General features: G+C 37.2%; 1 protein-coding gene, 1 long non-coding RNA gene and 1 pseudogene across 3 annotated transcripts; 1 reads left to right on the top strand and 2 right to left on the bottom strand.

The window, feature by feature from the left end:
- Nucleotides 1-5,047: 5,047 nt before the first annotated feature.
- On the bottom strand, nucleotides 5,048-9,250 carry LOC147945276 (uncharacterized). Its single transcript, XM_087509183.1, has 3 exons — nucleotides 8,167-9,250; nucleotides 5,676-5,824; nucleotides 5,048-5,267 (listed from the first exon to the last, which is right to left on the bottom strand). Exons 1-3 carry the CDS (start codon nucleotides 9,139-9,141, stop codon nucleotides 5,048-5,050), a joined length of 1,344 nt encoding a protein of 447 aa, XP_087365309.1. The 5' UTR covers nucleotides 9,142-9,250.
- A 280-nt stretch (nucleotides 9,251-9,530) lies between these two features.
- Nucleotides 9,531-11,530, bottom strand: LOC147945275 (uncharacterized). Its single transcript, XR_015596107.1, has 2 exons — nucleotides 10,404-11,530; nucleotides 9,531-9,764 (listed from the first exon to the last, which is right to left on the bottom strand). It is a non-coding gene; the product is annotated as an uncharacterized LOC147945275 (long non-coding RNA).
- A 467-nt stretch (nucleotides 11,531-11,997) lies between these two features.
- On the top strand, nucleotides 11,998-14,414 carry LOC104779679 (uncharacterized; annotated as a pseudogene). Its single transcript, XR_015596464.1, has 2 exons — nucleotides 11,998-12,811; nucleotides 12,885-14,414. The product of XR_015596464.1 is annotated as an uncharacterized LOC104779679 (transcript).
- The last annotated feature ends 3,618 nt before the right edge of the window (nucleotides 14,415-18,032 follow it).

Raw genomic sequence — 18,032 nt, 5'->3', positions numbered from 1 at the left:
ATCAGTAAGCAAAATTTTATTTCTCTTTATCTTTTTTGCTGAATTTTATAGTCTGGTAAATATGAATTTGCGGACCAAAAAAAGTATTCCCTCCAGTTTTTTTTACTTGTCGTTTTAGAGATTTGCACACAAATTAAGAAAATAGATCAATGTTCTATTATACCTATTCTTTAATACATTTTCTAATTTTTTTATTGGTAAAAGCATTAAAATAATTGGGATAAAATTGGTATTTTTACCAAACATATGCATTGGAAACTTAAAATGATAAGTATTGGAAAACAATTTTTTTACTATAGAATGACAACTAAAAAAAACTATAGGGAGTATACATTTGGAACACATGAATTAATTAAAAAGACCAATTGTAACCCATTTAAATTTTTTATAGAAACCCCACAATATTTAAAGTAGAAGAACCTCATTTCTTGCATTTATTAGGATTTGCTTCATAACCTGCTTCTACACCCTAACATAATAGTGCAACAAATATATTCGAGAAAACATTTAGACCAAATGTAGTGAAAAAAAATAAGCAAAATATATCGTATCAGTAAGCAAAATTAAAGCAAAAAATGTAGAAAAAAATTCAATTTATAACTAGAAAATCGTTTGAAAGCTTAATTTTCAATTTGAAGTTTCATATATACATGGAGCATTATATAAAGATAAGTCTGATCATAAGATCATTTATTTAATAAAGAAATGCCATTCAAAAACAAAAAAAAAAACATGATATGGACGATTCTGATCCAAACTATGTAAATTAATGATTGTAAAATAAATTTTTGTTGTAAAAGTAAGAAAGAGGTTTGGTGTTTCTGTTTTTCTTATTCTTATTCTCGTTAACTCATAGAATACGTACATTATATAGTAGAAAGCAAATCCTAATCATAAACCGAATAGGTTATGGCCGATGGGCTTTACAAATGGCCGATGGGCCTTACACAATAGGATAAGTAATGGGCCGATTATGGAAGTCCACTCCAAGTGTTTTACAACACTCCCTCTTGGATGACATAACAGTGCTGATGCTAAGGGATCAGTACAATACGCTTGGGGGTGCTGCCTCATGAAAACCTTACCAACAAAACCCAGTAGGACAAAACCATGGTGAAGGAAAAAGAGTACAGCACGCATTGCTCCCCCTGTTCTAAGCATCACTGAAAATCCTTAAGCCTCCGCATTCCAATCTGATGCGTGAGCTTCTTGAATGTTGATGCCGGTAAAGATATGATAAAGAGATCGGCTGAGTTGTCGCAAGACTGAACTTGTACCACTTGAACTTCTCCGGCCTTCTGTAATTCGTGTGTGAAGAAGAACTTAGGTAATATATGCTTCGTCCAATCTCCCTTAATGTAGCCTTCCTTAAGTTGTGCGATGCAAGCCGTATTGTCTTCATAAATCACGGTTGGTTCCTTATCATCGACCATACCGCAGTCCGTCCTGATATGTTGAGTCATCGACCTCAACCATACGCACTCTCGACTAGCTTCATGCATTGCTAAAATCTCTGCATGGTTATATGATGTGGCCGCAATAGTCTGCTTCATAGAACGCCAAGAAATTGATGTACCACCGTGCGTAAATACTTAGCCAGTTTGAGACCTAGCATTATGTGGATCGGACAAGTAACCTCCATCAGCAAAACCAACTAAACCTTCTTTGTTATGGTTAGTATAAAATAAACCCAAATATGTCGTCCCTTGTAGGTAACGCAATACATGTTTAATACCGTTCTAGTGCATTTGGATCAGACAATAACTAAATCTTGCTAGGAGGTTCACGGCAAAACAAATGTCTGGTCTAGTGTGGCTAGCCAAGAACATTAACGCTCCTATTGCACTGAGGTATGACACTTCAGGACCGAGAACTTCTTCATTGTCCTTCTTTGGACCGAATGGATCTTTATCCAAATCAAGGCTCCTTACAACCATTAGGCTAGTCAATGGGTGAGCTTGGTCCATATTAAACCTCTTGAGTACCTTTTCAATATATGCCATTTGATGCACAAGGATCCCATTATCTATGTACTCAAGCTGCAATCCCAAACAAAATTTTGTCTCGCCTAGGTCTTTCATCTCAAATTCTTTCTTTAAATATTCGACTGTTTGGGCGATTCCCCCAGAGGTTCCTAGGATATTTAAATCATCCACATATACTGCTATTATCACATACCCTTTGTTTGTAAACTTCTTTATAAATATACATGGACTGATGGGATCATTCTTATAGCCCTCTTTGGCTAGGTACTCACTTAATCTATTGTACCACATACGCCCACTTTGTTTCAGTCCATAAAGGGATTTGTTTAGCTTTATGCAGTATTGTTCTCGAGAACGGCTCTTATCCTTGAGCTCAGTACCCTCTGGTAATCTCATATATATTTCATTATCCAGTGGACCATATAGATATGCGGTCACTACATCCATTAGCCGCAAATCAAGTTTTTCTCTTATAGCCAGACTTATTAAAAATCTAAAAGTCATTGCATCCATCACAGGGGAGTATGTCTCCTCATAATCTATTCCGGGTCTTTGAGAGAATCCTTGTGCTACAAGTCGTGCCTTATATCTCACGATTTCATTATTCTCATTTCTCTTTCTTAAAAAGACCCACTTATGTCCAACTGGCTTTATATCGAATGGTGTCCTTAAGATCGGACCAAACACATTCCTCTTCTTTAAAGAGTTTAACTCCACGTCAATAGCTTCTTTCCATTTTAACCAATCTTTACCTTGAGTGCACTCTAATATAGACGTGGGTTCATGATCCTCATTTATCTCAAGTGCTATCTTATACGCAAATACTTCATCAATGTCGACGTCTTTACGGTTCCATTTTATTCCAGACATGATATAATTGATTGAGATCTCATTATTATCAATACCTTCATGTCCTTGAGGTTCAGCGTCCCAAACCTCATTTGGTACCTAGGATTTTCCGCGGCCATGTCTATAATTTCCTTAACTTCGGTTTAATTTGCACCTTTCTTAGATTTCCGAGGGTTCTTATCTTTGGAACCTAATGGTCTACCACGTTTCAAACGGGCCTTAGACTCTGTAGCAACTTGATTATTGTGTTCCTTCTGAACATCAATACGTATTGGTGCATTACAAGCTGGTATGTACGATTTTGTTACTCTCTTTGAGTCAGCAAAGGAATCTGACAACTGAATAGCTAGCTTTTGCAAATGTATAATTTTCTGGACCTCTGTATCACATGCTAGAGTCCGAGGATCTTGCCAATTTAAGGATGTCTGATTCCTTGATATTTCCTTAACCAGCTTGTTATTCTCTCCACCCAACATAGGAAACTCGGATTCAACAAAGTGACAATCCGCGTATCTGGCCTTAAATAAATCACCGGTGGTTGGCTTAAGATACTTAATAATGGTGGGAGAATCATATCCCACATATATTCCTATCCTCCTTTGAGGTCCCATCTTAGTTCTCTGTGGTGGAGCAATCGGTACATAAACGGCACACCCGAATGTTTTGAGATGGGATATGTCTGGCTCATGACCCGTTAATAGTTGGGATGGTGAATACTTATGTTCACTAGATGGCCTGATGCGTATCAGTTCTGCTGCATGTAATACTGCGTGTCTCCAAGCCGACACAGGAAGCTGCGACCTCATAAGAAATGGCCGAGCAATCAATTGAATACGTTTAATGAAGAATTCAGCTAATCCATTTTGTGTATGGACATGTGCCACGGGATGTTCCACACTTACCCCCATGGACATACAGTAATCATTAAACGCTTGGGATGTAAATTCATCATCATTGTCTAGACGTATAGTCTTAAGTGGAAAATCTGGAAAGTGGGCTCGCAGACGTATAATCTGGGCCAGCAATCTAGAAAACGCAAAGTTTCTAGTTGACAATAAGCAAACATGCGACCATCTGGTCGATGCATCTATCATGACCATAAAATATCTAAATGTCCCACAAGGTGGGTGTATTGGTCCACATATATCTCCTTGGATTCTTTCCAGAAAGTTTAAAGTCTCTTTATTTACTTTGGCTGGTGATGGCCGTATAATAAGTTTCCCTTGTGCACATGCTACACACGTGAGATGTTTAGGGATAACTTTCCTCTCTTTAAGAGTGTGCCCATTTGAATTCATTATAAGCTTACGCATCATGTTCGAACCCGGATGGCCAAGCCGGTCATGCCATAAAGTGAATTGTTCATTGAACATCTTGTTCATTGCCAAGTTAGCCTCTATCATATCAATCTTAGCGTGGTAAAGACCAGTGGCTAGTGCAGGTATAGCCTCTAGGACATTTTTATGTCCTTGGGTGATTTCTGTAATATATAGAAACTCTTTGTTTCCTTCACCCTTTGTCTCAACATGGAAACCATTCAAACGAATGTCCTTAAAACTCAATAAACTTCTCTTTGAGCTGGGTGAATACAAGGCATCACTTATTTCATGATGTGTGCCATTAGGTAGCAAAATATTAGTCTGGCCATAACCTTCAATTAGGCTTGCTATACCCGCAATTGTACTAACATTGGCAGTTTTCATAATAAGATTAATAAAATATCTCTTATCCTTGAAAATTGTGTGGCTGGATCCAATATCCACCACAAGGATGTTCTTGTCCTCAGCCATTTCTAATATAGACAAGAATTTATGTTTTAAACTTTTAAAGTAATATATTGAAGGAAAATAAATAATTTGAATTTAAACCAAAATAATTATCTAAAACAATAATCCAATCAAATGTAAAACATAAACCACAAAATTAAATCAAAACAACATTTGAGTTTAATTATCCTCTCCTAAACAATCAGAGGTTTCATAATCCAATAGGTCATCCTTCTCATGGTCGAAATCACCTTCACCATCGAGATGAACCAAATTAGCTTCTGGATTTTTCTTTAGACTCTCTTGATAGAGATCAACAAGGTGCTTAGAGGTTGTGCAAGTCTTTATCCAATGGTTCTCCATACCACATCTATGACAATTGGACTTGGTCTTATGTTGCGGTTTAAATTGCCCGCGGCCTCTACCCTGACCACGGCCGAAGCCGAATCAGTTCCCACGGCCTTGACCACCAAAATTGTGTCCTTGATAGGTCCCACGACCAGGACCACCACGTCCACCTCCTCTACGGCCACGGTCATACTTGTCCCTATGGACATAGTTAGACTCCTTAGTCTCTTTCGGCTCTTTAGGCTCTTGAAGGTTTTTCTTTGCCATGTCCACCTTGTGAGCTTCTGGTAATGGAGCAGTACCAGGAGGTCTCAATGCACTATTCATCATCAATAGCTCATTGTTCTGCTCAGCAAGCAGCAAACAAGAGATAAGGTCTGCATAAGTCTTAAACCCCTTTTAACGATATTGTTGTTGAAGCAGTATGTTATTGGAGTGAAAGGTAGAGAATGTCTTCTCTAGCAGATCCTTCTCATTAACCTCTATACCACATAACCTTAAGATTAAGACTATCTTAAATAGCTCTGAGTTATACTCATCCACGGATTTAAAATCCTGGGTCCTTAGGTTTTTCCAATTGAATTGAGCCTTTGGTAGGAGCACCGTCTTTTGGTGTCCATATCTGCTTTTCAGCTCCGTCCAAAGGTCAAGAGGATTCTCAATAGTGAGGTACTGGTTCTTGAGACTCTCAGCAAGGTGGTGGCGTATATGCATAATCGCCTTATACTTGTTCTTTTCAGAACAGTCAAAATCTTCCTCAATGCACTCGCATAAATCCTTTGATTTCAGATGGATCTTAGTATCCAATGCCCATTGCAAATAATTGTCTCCAGAAACATTAAGGGCAGCATAGGAGAGGATGTTGAGCTTAGCCATCTGCATAATGCAAAATATACAACCAATCATTAGCATGCGGTATATGAGACCGAACCATGCAATCAATATTAGGCCATGTGGTATATGAGACTGAACCATGCCAATCACTTAGGGTCATGCGGTATATGAGACCGATCCATGCCACAATATTACACTCAAAATTTCGTGGTTTAGTATGCATGCAAAGACAACAATCCTAGATAGATTATATTCTAGTATACAAAGTTTTCCTTTTACCAAAATTTCCTTTTCCTTAAATTTTCCTTTTTCTTAAATTAGGATTAGGACAAAGTTTTAGGAAAGTATTTCTTAAACCTTTAAGATAATGATTATAAATAATTTAGAAGTTATCCAAGTTTATTTTCATGCAAACACATAATAATTTCCGATTTTAAAATTTTTAGTTTTTAGAGTTTGATTAAACAAACAATCTTAATCGGTTTTAATCCTTTGAACAATCAGTTTAAATTTTCTTCTATGATTTTCGAATTTAATAGTTTAGTTCTAGGGTTCTTATGCAACAAAAATCAAACAACCCTAAACTTTTAATCTTAAGTAATTCGGATTTTAGGGTTTAGATCTAAGGATTCATGCAACCAATTTTCAAACAATCAAACAATCATAATTGGATTTTAATCATAGCATAAACAGTTTAATTACAACCAATCTAAACAACCTATAACAACCGATTTTAAAGTTTTAAAGTTATAGGGTTTAGGATTTCGAAACTTATGAACTTGTTTGTTTGATTGTTTACTTGTAGTTTTAGGGTTCCAATAAATTAAGTGATCAAGTTCGATTTATGGGTTCTAAGGAGGTTTGATTTTATTTACCTTCCACCGTTTGGAGGTTGACTGGATTTGAACCGGGAGCTAAAGACCTTGGTTGTACCTTGAGTTGATCCACGAACCACGAACCTTGAACAGGATAAGAACAAAGCTTGATCACGAACAGAAACCGGACCACGAACTAGGATTAATTACGAACTGGTCACGGACAGAGCTTCGAACAGGAACTGGCCGCGAACACCGATGGGAACTGATCGCCGAACTTGGACGAACAAGAACTTTGTGGGCGGCGGTTTTTAGGGTTTTTAGGGTAAGAGTTTTTTTTCAGCTGGTTTTAGAGTTTCGTGCTGATAACGTGTTGTAAAGTAAGAAAGAGGTTTGGTGTTTCTCTTCTTCTTATTCTCATTAACTCACAGAACAAGTACATTATATAGTAGAAGACAAAGCCTAATCCTAAACCGAATAGGTTATGGTCGATAGGCCTTACACATGACCGATAAGCCTTACACAATATGATAAGTAATAGGCCGGTTATGGAAGTCTAAATGTTTACGACAATTTTTTATTTGTTTAACATACAAACAATGAAAAAACATTTCAATCTTAATTTAATATATCCAGACTTTTTTTTTTAGTTCTTAACTTTATCTATCTTCTAAATGCAACCGGAGAGAAAGGTGATATTATATATATACCTCGATCGATCGTAGCTTTTTTTCTTTGTTTATTTTCATTTTAAAAGTTCTGGTTTTGTTGACAATTTTTTTACCAAAATAAAAAGAACTCACTGTGCAGATTAATTAGTACCAAAATAATATATAGTGGGCAAATTTTTAATTTGATGCGACAACAACTAGAGAGCAGAATGATCATCAGAGAGCTTTAACATATGAACCAAAAAGAGAAAGAGAGGGCAAAGAGCACAGAAACAGAACCTCCACGGTACTTTGGGGCTCCTCGCCGTGCGAGATAATTTGACCTTTCCCACCATGGTTTATCTCGTACGTAACCTTTATGAAAGTTATTCGGCTTTCGTCTACCCCAACGGACAGGGCCTTGATGCTCTTGGCGTTTAGAGGAGTGTCGTCAAAAATAGTAATTCCACCTATTACCTATACCACCGAAGGGACCTAGCTTTTGTGGCATTGTTGTTTTGAGCGATATAGAGGGTTTTCTTATGTAAGTATTTAGAGCAAGTTTATTGGGAGTTCAGGGGAGTTCTTATATTTTTTATGAATTAATTGTGTACTGTTTGAAATATAAGAACTCATGATCTCTTAGATAAAATTTTCTCTTTTATTGGTAAGTTCTTATTTTGGGTCTCTTAATTTTGAAAATATTGTTTTTTAAAGATTTTATAAAATTAAAGAAATATTCCATTTTTATTAATTTTTAAACATACAAAACATAATAAAACATTAATACATATTGCAACAGAAGTGCAATTTATAAATGGAGAGAATGATTAATTTTAATACTAATTAGCTCCAAATTTTACCCAAATATTCTCAACCAAATCATTTTGCAAGCACTTATTTTTTTCTTATCACGAACATCCTTTCGATTCTTGAGCATAGTAGCAACACATGAAGGCCTGGGTGTTGGAAGTGTGTAGTCAACTTCTGAAGCTCTACTTGACTCCATTTGTGTGAATTCAGTTTGATCAAACAGAGAGTACCCATCTCGTTCGTCCTCTACTATCATATTGTGCAGTATGATACACGCTCTCATTATTTTCCCAATCTTTACTATATCCCAAATAAGTGCCGGGTTTTTGACTATGGCAAATCGAGCCTGCAAAACTCCAAAAGCACGCTCTACATCTTTACGCACAGCTTCTTGTTGTCTTGCAAATAAAGCGTCTTTTGGAGTTTGTGGCAGTGGAATAGATTGGATAAAAGTAGTCCATTTTGGATAAATACCATCTGTCAGATAGTAAGCCAATTTATACTCATGTCCGTTGACACTGTATATCACTTTAGGAGCTCGACCATGCAAAATATCATCAAAGACTGGAGATCGGTCAAGAATATTGATATCGTTTAATGTACCTGGTAGTCCAAAGAAAGCATGCCAGATCCAGAGATCATACGAAGCCACCACCTCTAAAACAATTGTGGGCTTTCCTGTTCCGTGGGTGTATTGACCTTTCCATGCGGTAGGAAAATTCTTCCACTCCCAATGCATACAATCGATGCTTCCTATCATGCCGGGAAATCCGCGATACTCGCCAACGTCGAGTAGTCTTTGAAGATTTGCTGGTGTGGGTCTTCTCAAGTACTCATCTCCAAATAAATTTATGACTGAATCTGTAAAATTGTCCAAGCATGCTAGCGCCACGTTTGGAGAAAGTCGGAGGTATTCGTCAAACGCATCACCTGCAGAACCATATGCCATTATACGAATTGCTGCTGTACACTTCTGCAATGTAGACAGACCAAACCTTCCAGTAGCATCTCTTCTTTGTTGAAAATAGGGAACTTCATTTGCGAGTTTATCGACAATACGCATGAATAATGGCTTGTTCATTCTAAAACGACGACGGAAAATGTTGGGAGGGTAAGTAGGATCATCACTGAAATAATCATTCCACAAGTGGTCATGACCGACTTCTCGATTTCTTTCAATGTGAATTCGCTTTTTTCTTGGTTTAGGTGGTGGTTGACTTTGGATTGGTGGAGTAAGAAGATTTTGCCATACATGATTGGTGATTTGATCGCATGTTTGATTAAAACATTCATCAAGTATATCATCAACATCATCATTATGGGAAGAAGAAGAAGCCATTTTGGAGCTTTTGGAAATAAAGAAAAAGTGTTTTGGTGTTTAGAATATAGAGATGGAGTTGTATTTTCATTTGTTTGGTGTGAATATTTTGTGTGCTAGTAGTGGACATATATAGGAAATTTTGGATACAATTTGTGGTCTTAAATGATAAGATAACATGTGGATGGGAAATATTGGATACAATTTGTGGTCTTAAATGATAAGATAACATGTGGTAGATGTACAAAAATACAAAGTCCCTTGTAAAAACATGTGGTGAAAGTACATAATTATACAAAAGTGGTGAAAACAAATCAGCTTGACCGACTTCATCACTTGATTCCTTCTTTTGGTGTCACGGGTGACCGACTTCGTACTTGACCGACCTGCATTACAATGACAACATCCCAATTATCAAATGAATATCAAAACGATTAATCATATATTCCAATTCTCATAGCATGAAAAACACCATATGATTGACAAAGCATCCAAAAACGATTGACAAACAAACTGAAGACATAGTTCACACCATTCGATTACTAACAACAAAAAACACAAAGAGCTTGTCCTAATACATAAAACATTACAAAAGAGACATAGTTAAAGGAGAATAAAGAGATTCAAAGGGGTTAAAGGAGAATAAAGAGATTCAAAGGGGTTAAAGGAGAATAAAGAGATTCAAAGGGGTTAAAGGAGAATAAAGAGATTCATTTGCGAGTTTACTATGAAGAGGAAGAGTATGAATTTATAAGGTTTACGTTTTTTAACTTTTACAACTAGTTGGTTTAAATTTTGTAATTAAGTCTTTCCCTAAACTACACCAACCACACATTAAACATCTTCACAACCAACTAACACAAAACTTCAAACAATAACATCAATGACTGACAAGACTAATACCTACACTAACAAGTACTAAACACATTTATCACAAACAACAAACAAAACCTTTTACATCAATGATTCACTCTTATACTTTAACTAGCATTAAATAAATGAAGAAAGAAGAGGATGATAATTACCTTCCTCCATGGCCGAAGCACACTCTACACTCATCAATCCATCGATATCATTTTTGCCCCATTTAACCTCAATACAAAAGAGAGACATATATCAAAACAAAGACAAAGAAACAAGGAGTGGATAATACAATGAATATCAAACAAAGACAACAAAACACAAGGTGTGAATAATACTACAACCAAAATCTCTTTAACACATAACCAGACAAGAACAATCATGTCTAAACATCTCTTTAAACCATCACTTACAAATCGTTATACCAACACATTATAAAACATTACACAAACACACTATAAAACATTACACAAACAGAGCAAATCGGATCACATGGTTCTCAAGAACCGTAATCTGTTTAAACCATCACTTATCAATCGCTTAAAAAAGACAAACACACCATAAACTAACCACAAAAAAACCAAATCGGATCACATGGTTCTCAAGAACCCTAATCCCTTTAAACCATCACTTATCAATCGGTTAAGAAACACAAACCCACCATAAACTAAACACAAACATTACAAATCGGATCACATGGTTCTCAAGAACCCTAATCCCTTTAAACCATCACTTATCAATCGGATAATACTACAACCAACCCACCATAAACTAAACACAAACATTACAAATCGGATCACATGGTTCTCAAGAACCCTAATCCCTTTAAACCATCACTTATCAATCGGATAATCCTACAACCAACCCACCATAAACTAAACACAAACATTACAAAGCGGATCAAAGAACCCTAATTTTTGAAGAACAAACCAAGAACCCTAATTTCAAGCAACCAAACTCAAATCACACTAATAATACTAATGCCCTGATAAACTTACCCTCTCAATCGAATTCATCTAATCTCTTCCGATTGAATCGCCTACTCCTTCAAATCGCCACCGCTACAATCTCCACGACGATTCAAATCGCCACCGCTACAGTCGCCTCCGAGAAGATCTCTGCCGATTCAAATCGAGACTTTGATCGGGAGAAAGAGAGACTTTGATCGGGAGAGAAAGAGAGAAAGAGAGAAAGTTGATCGGGAGAGAAAGAAAGACTTTGATCGGGAGAGAAAGAGAGAAGTTGATCGGGAGAGAAAGAGAGAAAGAGAGAAAAATTAATCTCGTTTGTCGACAAATTTTTTTTTTTTTCCTTTTCTATTATTCGCTTGGCCAACGAAAAATGGACACGTACCAGTCTCTTATGAACAATTTCAGTATGTAATATAAGAGAGTCTCTTCTTAATTTTCTTTTCTTTTGATTTAATTTTAACCTACCAAATATCTATGAACCCCTCTATGAACTTCCGATAAACATGGTCTTATAGATAAATTGTTTTGTACGGATAATATATTGGGATGTTATAATATATATGATATCCAACCCATAGTTACTTAATTTATTTAAAATTTAACTTATTACTCTTGACTTGTTTGATAAAATACTAATAACTTGAGTTTACTTTTGTTGATTACAGATAAGTTTTGTTTTTCTCTTTTGTCGTAATTGAAGATTCCCATTTCCCAACTTGAAATTTGACACCTTATATATCATTCAAAACTGTGATTTACAGAAGAAGTAAGAGGTAATCCCGGTAGGTATAAATATTAATTCCTTAGTCTAAAGTTTTTCAACGTAAGGGCACTATAACTTAGGAATTCTTAGTATACGCAGGTGAGAGAATATGAATATTCTCGTGTTTAAACAAGATCGATTGAAGTAGGTGAAATACACGCGCAAGATTTTTTCTCTCTCGATAAGGCGAAACCAAAACTTCAGCTTTCAGATTTGCTTTCTCCGGCGAAGCCGCAACTGCGGAGTCGTCGTCGGCTGCTTCTCCTGCTCTTCATTGGCAAGATAAGCTTCATTAATTCGACTGCCAGCACCTCCTTTGATGAAACCGGTCTCGGGTTTATCTCACGTCAACGGAGCCAAGGATGTTCATGGAGGAGAAGGAGTGGCCGTCGATCCTCCAGATCCTCGGTGGACCCAGAAGACTTCTTCTCCATTGGTGAAACCTCCTCGTCAAGCGGCGGTGATCTCCTTGGTTGATGAATCTCAACCGGTTGTTGCTACAGGGGAGATTGTTCTTCCCCTTACCTCCTTGGCGAAATCATCAAGAGTTGGATCGTCACTAGCTTTGTCTGGTTCTTCTTCTCGCATAATTACAGATTATTTTCCGAGATTAAAGCCCACAGTTCCTGTCACTACCATGTCAACAATCTCTCGGCTGAGTAACATTGTCGTACAAGATGAGTCTGAGGGAGTCAATTGCGATGGTGAAGTCGTCTCCGTTCTGCCATCTCTCCTTGACACACAAAAACCCGCTACTCAACCCAAAAAAGCTCCTCCATTGTAATCCTCTCCTCACTCCTCACCTCTCAAGGGAGCATGGACTGTACCACTTAAAATGGTCTTAATCTTGCAGTGAAGAAAACAGTTGTGGATTCAAACACTCCTGAATTGGATCACGAGGATGCTATTAGGTTTCCTTGGGCTGCTAAAATGGATCCTGCAGCAAGGAATCTGTATAGAGCTACTTCACCGGATTACATGGAAGACGGAACTCCAAAGGTAACAATTCCAAGTCATGTCTTGAAGCAAGGTCTAGAGAACCAGAAAGAATATGTCTTAGGCCAGTTCTATAGATGTAATCCTCCTTCTGGTGGCTTGGTTCATGCGGTAGTCAATAGAATTTGGGGAAGGAAGTGTAGAATCTTTATCCGCAAATTAGATGACTCTAAGTTTCTCTTCCACATCCCAGATGCTTCAACAAGAGCTTGGGTTCTTCAAAGAGGTTTATGGCATGTTGATGATTGTCTTATGTTTGTTGCTCCTTGGTCCACTGCAGATACTTTTGATATCCCAGATATCTCGACTATTCCGGTTTGGGTAACCCTTAAAAAAAGATTCCGAACAGTCTCTACTCAATTCCAGGAATTAGCCATATTGCTTCAGGTTTAGGTGCTCCTATGGCTACTTACAAACCATGACTTGACCCTTCTCTAATGGGTGAGGCTAAGATCTTGGTGGAAGTGGAGTTGAGTAAAGCATTCCCTCCTAGGATTGCAGCTGTGGATAAAAAGGGAAACATATCTATGGTTGATGTTGAATACGCTTTGGTTCCTGTTCAGTGTGGAGATTGTGGACAGTTAGGACATAAAGCTTCCCGTTGCATGAACCAAAAGTTGCCACATCAAAAAGCCACCAAAGTTGTCTCTAATGAGGTCAATGCTCCTGCCAATGTTAGTTTATCTACCGCCCCAGCTCTAGTCTCTCCAATCAATCTTCAACATGAATCCACGAATGTTGTCATTCAAGAAGGCTCCAAAGTCCAAGAAGATTCAGCCCTACCCATTGAGGCTGTCCCAATACAAGTCTCAGATCTATGCACCAAAGTGGCAGATTGCCATACAAATATGGAAGTTCAAGTTTTATCTAAGGTTGTTTGCAATATCGAAATAGCTAATGAAGTTGCAGTCACAAAAGATAGTGATGTTCTTAGTGACCGAGAGGTAAGAAGTGTCCTTGCTAAAAATAAGTTTAGCCGTTTGGGCTCTTCTTTTTCAGATGGGGATTCACTTCCCTCAGATGGAGATTTAGTTGATGCAGAAGATTCTGATAGTGAATCTGAAATGATGGACCACATGACTCTTTCCGGACAAAGATTGCTGCGAGAGAGACCGGTTCAACCTTCCATTAAAGCTAAAGAGACACAAGAGTCTTTTATTGCTCGAGGGAGAGGACAACGGGACGTAGATCACGTGGTCGTGGGTGCCGTGGACGCAGGCATTGGGGACGTGGCTAGATGTCTCTTCCATGTTTAACAAAGCCAACCGGAGCGGAAGATTTGGTTACTATCTATGGGTTTGCTTGTATTATTGGCCTATTTCTATACTGCTTTTGTAGCTTTTAAAATTTTGTGACTTGTTTCACAAAATACTGCATGACTTTTTGTCATAGTTTTTGTAATATTCAGGTTATATTAATATTAAAAAAAAAAAAAAAAAAAAAAATCTCGTGTTTAACTTTAGGTTGTTTGGCAAGATCACCAGTTTTCAGAACTTTATTAGAAAATACTCAGTCTACTATTTACAATTAGTAAAATCCCCTCTCTCACAAATAATCTATTTTACAAATTGCACCTACTGACTATTTTGCAAATTTTAAGTAGTATAGTGACTCCTTTCCTAATTATTAAATTGGGTTCTTTGCAAACTCACCAACGTGTAACATTGTTGTTATATCAACATGTAGAGAGTTTTATCATATGCATCAAGGGTACTTTCAAACTTGGAAATAAACGCATATTCTCCTATTTCAGGTAAACACATATGTAGTTTTAATTTTAACATTTCTTCAATTCCTCTCTAACATTGTTATATCAAGAAATTGTTTTAATTTCTACCATAACTGAATTTAATTACACGCAATATCAGATCCCATTAAACTTTACACATACTCACAAACTAATTACATATTCATAGCCTCTTTCTTCTTCCTGTAACCTTTTTTCTAGATAACTATCTCAAGAATTTGTTTTTTTCTACCAAACCTTACTTTAGTGACAACATCAAATCACATTACATTATTTTGTTTGATAATGCGATTTTATCAATCTAATTAATTAGTTATGAAACATGTAAACCTAGCTCATAAGTCACTTAGATTACAACTGTAAAGAATAAATAAGAAAATTCACTAAAGCCAACCTACACTCAAGACAGCTGGCTTGAGTTTATAATATCAAATAAAATTCACTAATTAAAGAGATCTATAATCTCACATAAATGATATATAGTGAATTTTATTAGTAACAAGAGCATTAATATTAATTTTGTCTTTCCTTCATTTGGTATTATATATCATTCAGACTGACAAGGCATCTACTGACTTGAAAAGCACCAAGGCTCAAAGATACATTAACAAAAGTGATAACAGATACATTCTTATAAGATGAGCTCGAAACCATCTCATGTATATACATCATCCTCTCATAACTTCCTAAAACACCGCTGCCTTTATATACACGTAACCTCTGTTGGAATAAGCTTGACGCACAAACAAGCTTAAGAAGATTTGAATTGGTGGCTTAAGAAGATTTGAATTGGTGGTTTAGGAAGTTATGAGAAATAAGGAAATTGTCTTCCTAAAGAGTTTAGGAAAGTGAGTTGTGAGGTTCCTTATAAATAGAGTTGTCGGGTTATGACGTCCGAGGCGGTGACGGCTGCTACTCAACTCGGCGGCTAGGGTTTTTTTTTTCTTTTCTTGTTAGGGTTAGAGACTCATGCTGATAACGTGTTAACGAATAGATCTGAGGGGAAAGCTTGTCCCATTCATTAGACATACTAGAGTATATATAGGGGATACAACTTGGTGAACAAGCATTAGGTTTTAACCTAATGGACTTCTAATGGGCCTCTAATGGGCATCCACTAATCATACATAACATTCCCCCTTGGATGTCCATTGTAAATGCGCGTAAGATGCTGCCTCATTAAAAACCTTACCAGGAAAACTCAATGGAAAAAACCATGGTTAAGGGAAAAAGAGTGCAGCACGCATTTACTCCCCCTGATGAGTACATCCGTCAAGATCCTTAAGACAGTGTAGTCCAAGGAGACAAACTAATTTCTTGAATGTAGCAGTTGGAAGTGCCTTGGTGAATAAGTCTGCCAGATTATCACTCGATTGAATCTTCAGGACATTAACATCTCCATTCTTCTGGAGCTCATGTGTGAAAAAGAACTTTGGTAGGATGTGCTTCATTCTATCGCCTTTAATGTATCCTTCCTTCAGTTGTGCGATGCAAGCAGCATTGTCTTCATACATAATTGTTGGAGCTTCTTTCCCTTCAAGGATCCCACAATCTCTCCGTATATGTTGAACGGCAGACCGTAACCATACACACTCGAGACTGGCTTCATGAATAGCTAGAATCTCTGCATGGTTAGAGGAAGTAGCTGTAATGGTTTGCTTCATAGATCTCCAGGAGATAGCTGTACCGCCACATGTGAAAACATATCCCGTCTGCGATCGAGCATTATGAGGATCAGATAAGTACCCTGCATCTGCAAACCAATCAAATCTCCTTTGGCTTGATTAGGGAAAAATAAACCCATGTCTTTCGTTCCTTTGAGGTAACGAAGTATATGTTTAATCCCATTCCAGTGCCTCTAAGTTGGGCATGAGCTAAATCTTGCCAATAAATTTACTGCAAAAGATATATCAGGTCTTGTATGACTAGCAAGATACATCAATGCCCCTATTGCACTTAAATATGGCACTTCTGGTCCAAGGATTTCTTCATTATCCTTCTGAGGGCCGAATGGGTCCTTCTCTACATCAAGTGACCTTACAACCATCGGACTACTCAATGGATGTGCTTGATCCATATAAAACCGTTTAAGCACTTTTTCTGTGTAAGTTTCTTGATGCACAAGGATTCCTTTCGCAAGGTGCTCTATCTGTAATCCTAGACAGAAACTCTTTTTTCCAAGATCTTTCATCTCAAATTCTTTCTTTAATTATTCCACTATATGGGAAATCTCTCAAGAAGTTCCAATGATATTCAAATCATCTACGTATACTGCAATTATAACAAATCCTTTATCAAATCTCTTAATAAATATACATGGGCTGATAGGGTCATTCTTATAACCTTCTCTTAGTAAATAACCACTCAAGCAGTTATACCACATACGCCCTGATTGTTTCAGCCCATGAAGAGATTTATTCAACTTTATGCAGTAATGTTCTTGAGAACTAGATTCTGCTGCCGGTGGCATTTCAAATCCTTCTTGGACTCTCATATAAATTTCATTGTCTAGGAGACCATACAAGTATGTTGTGACTACGTCCATCAAGCATAAGTCAAGCCCTTCCTTTACTGCCAGAGTAATTAGGAATCTAAAAGTAGTTGCATCCACCATAGGGGAGTATGTCTCCTCATAATCGATTCCACGTCTTTGTGAGAAACCTTGTGCAACTAACCGTGCTTTGTATCTCACAACTTCACAATTTTCATTTCTTTTCCGCACAAAGACCCATTTATGTCCCACCGGTTTAACACCATTAGGTTTACGGACTACCGGTCCAATCACTTCTCGTTTAGAGAGTGATTTCAATTCAGCGTCTATTGACTCTTTCCATTTTGGCCAATCATTTCGTAGTGTACACTCTACAATAGACTTTGGTTCATGATCCTCATTGTCATCAATAACATCAAGTGCTACATTGCATGCAAAATTATAATCGACGTCGATTTGCTTTCGGTTCCATGTTATCCCAGACATGACATGATTAATTGAGATCTCATCATTATCAGGTACCTGAATTTCCTTCCTTGTCATGTCTAATGTCTCTTCTAAGAATCCTTCAGAATTCTTTACATCCTCGGTAACATTATTGCCAATTTCTGCTCCTTTCCTTTTCCGAGGATGCTTATCTTTGGAACCAATTGGTCTACCACATTTTAAATGTGCCTTAGACTCAGTATCAGCTTGATTCAGTCCTTCTTGGACATCAATTCTAACTGGAGCATTAACAGCTGGAATATGTGACTTAGTCACTCTATTTGGGTCAGCGAAAGAGTCTGGCAACTGATTTGCTAAGCTATGTAAATGAATTATCTT

Source organism: Camelina sativa, chromosome 4 (genome assembly GCF_030686135.1).
Source record: "Camelina sativa cultivar CO46 ecotype springtype chromosome 4, ASM3068613v1".
Taxonomy (NCBI): domain Eukaryota; kingdom Viridiplantae; phylum Streptophyta; class Magnoliopsida; order Brassicales; family Brassicaceae; genus Camelina; species Camelina sativa.
This window is presented reverse-complemented; position numbering and strand designations above follow the sequence as displayed.

Bases quoted from the DNA above. Each gene is read 5' to 3' on its own strand.
- LOC147945276 (XM_087509183.1), bottom strand. From the start codon at position 9,141: ATGAACAAGCCATTATTCATGCGTATTGTCGATAAACTCGCAAATGAA. The intron at 5,825-8,166 runs GTTCGTGATAAG...TGCATTATGCAG, and splicing joins TGCTCAAGAATCGAAAGGAT to ATGGCTAAGCTCAACATCCT. The intron at 5,268-5,675 runs GTATAAGGCGAT...GATGATGAATAG, and splicing joins GACTGTTCTGAAAAGAACAA to TGCATTGAGACCTCCTGGTA.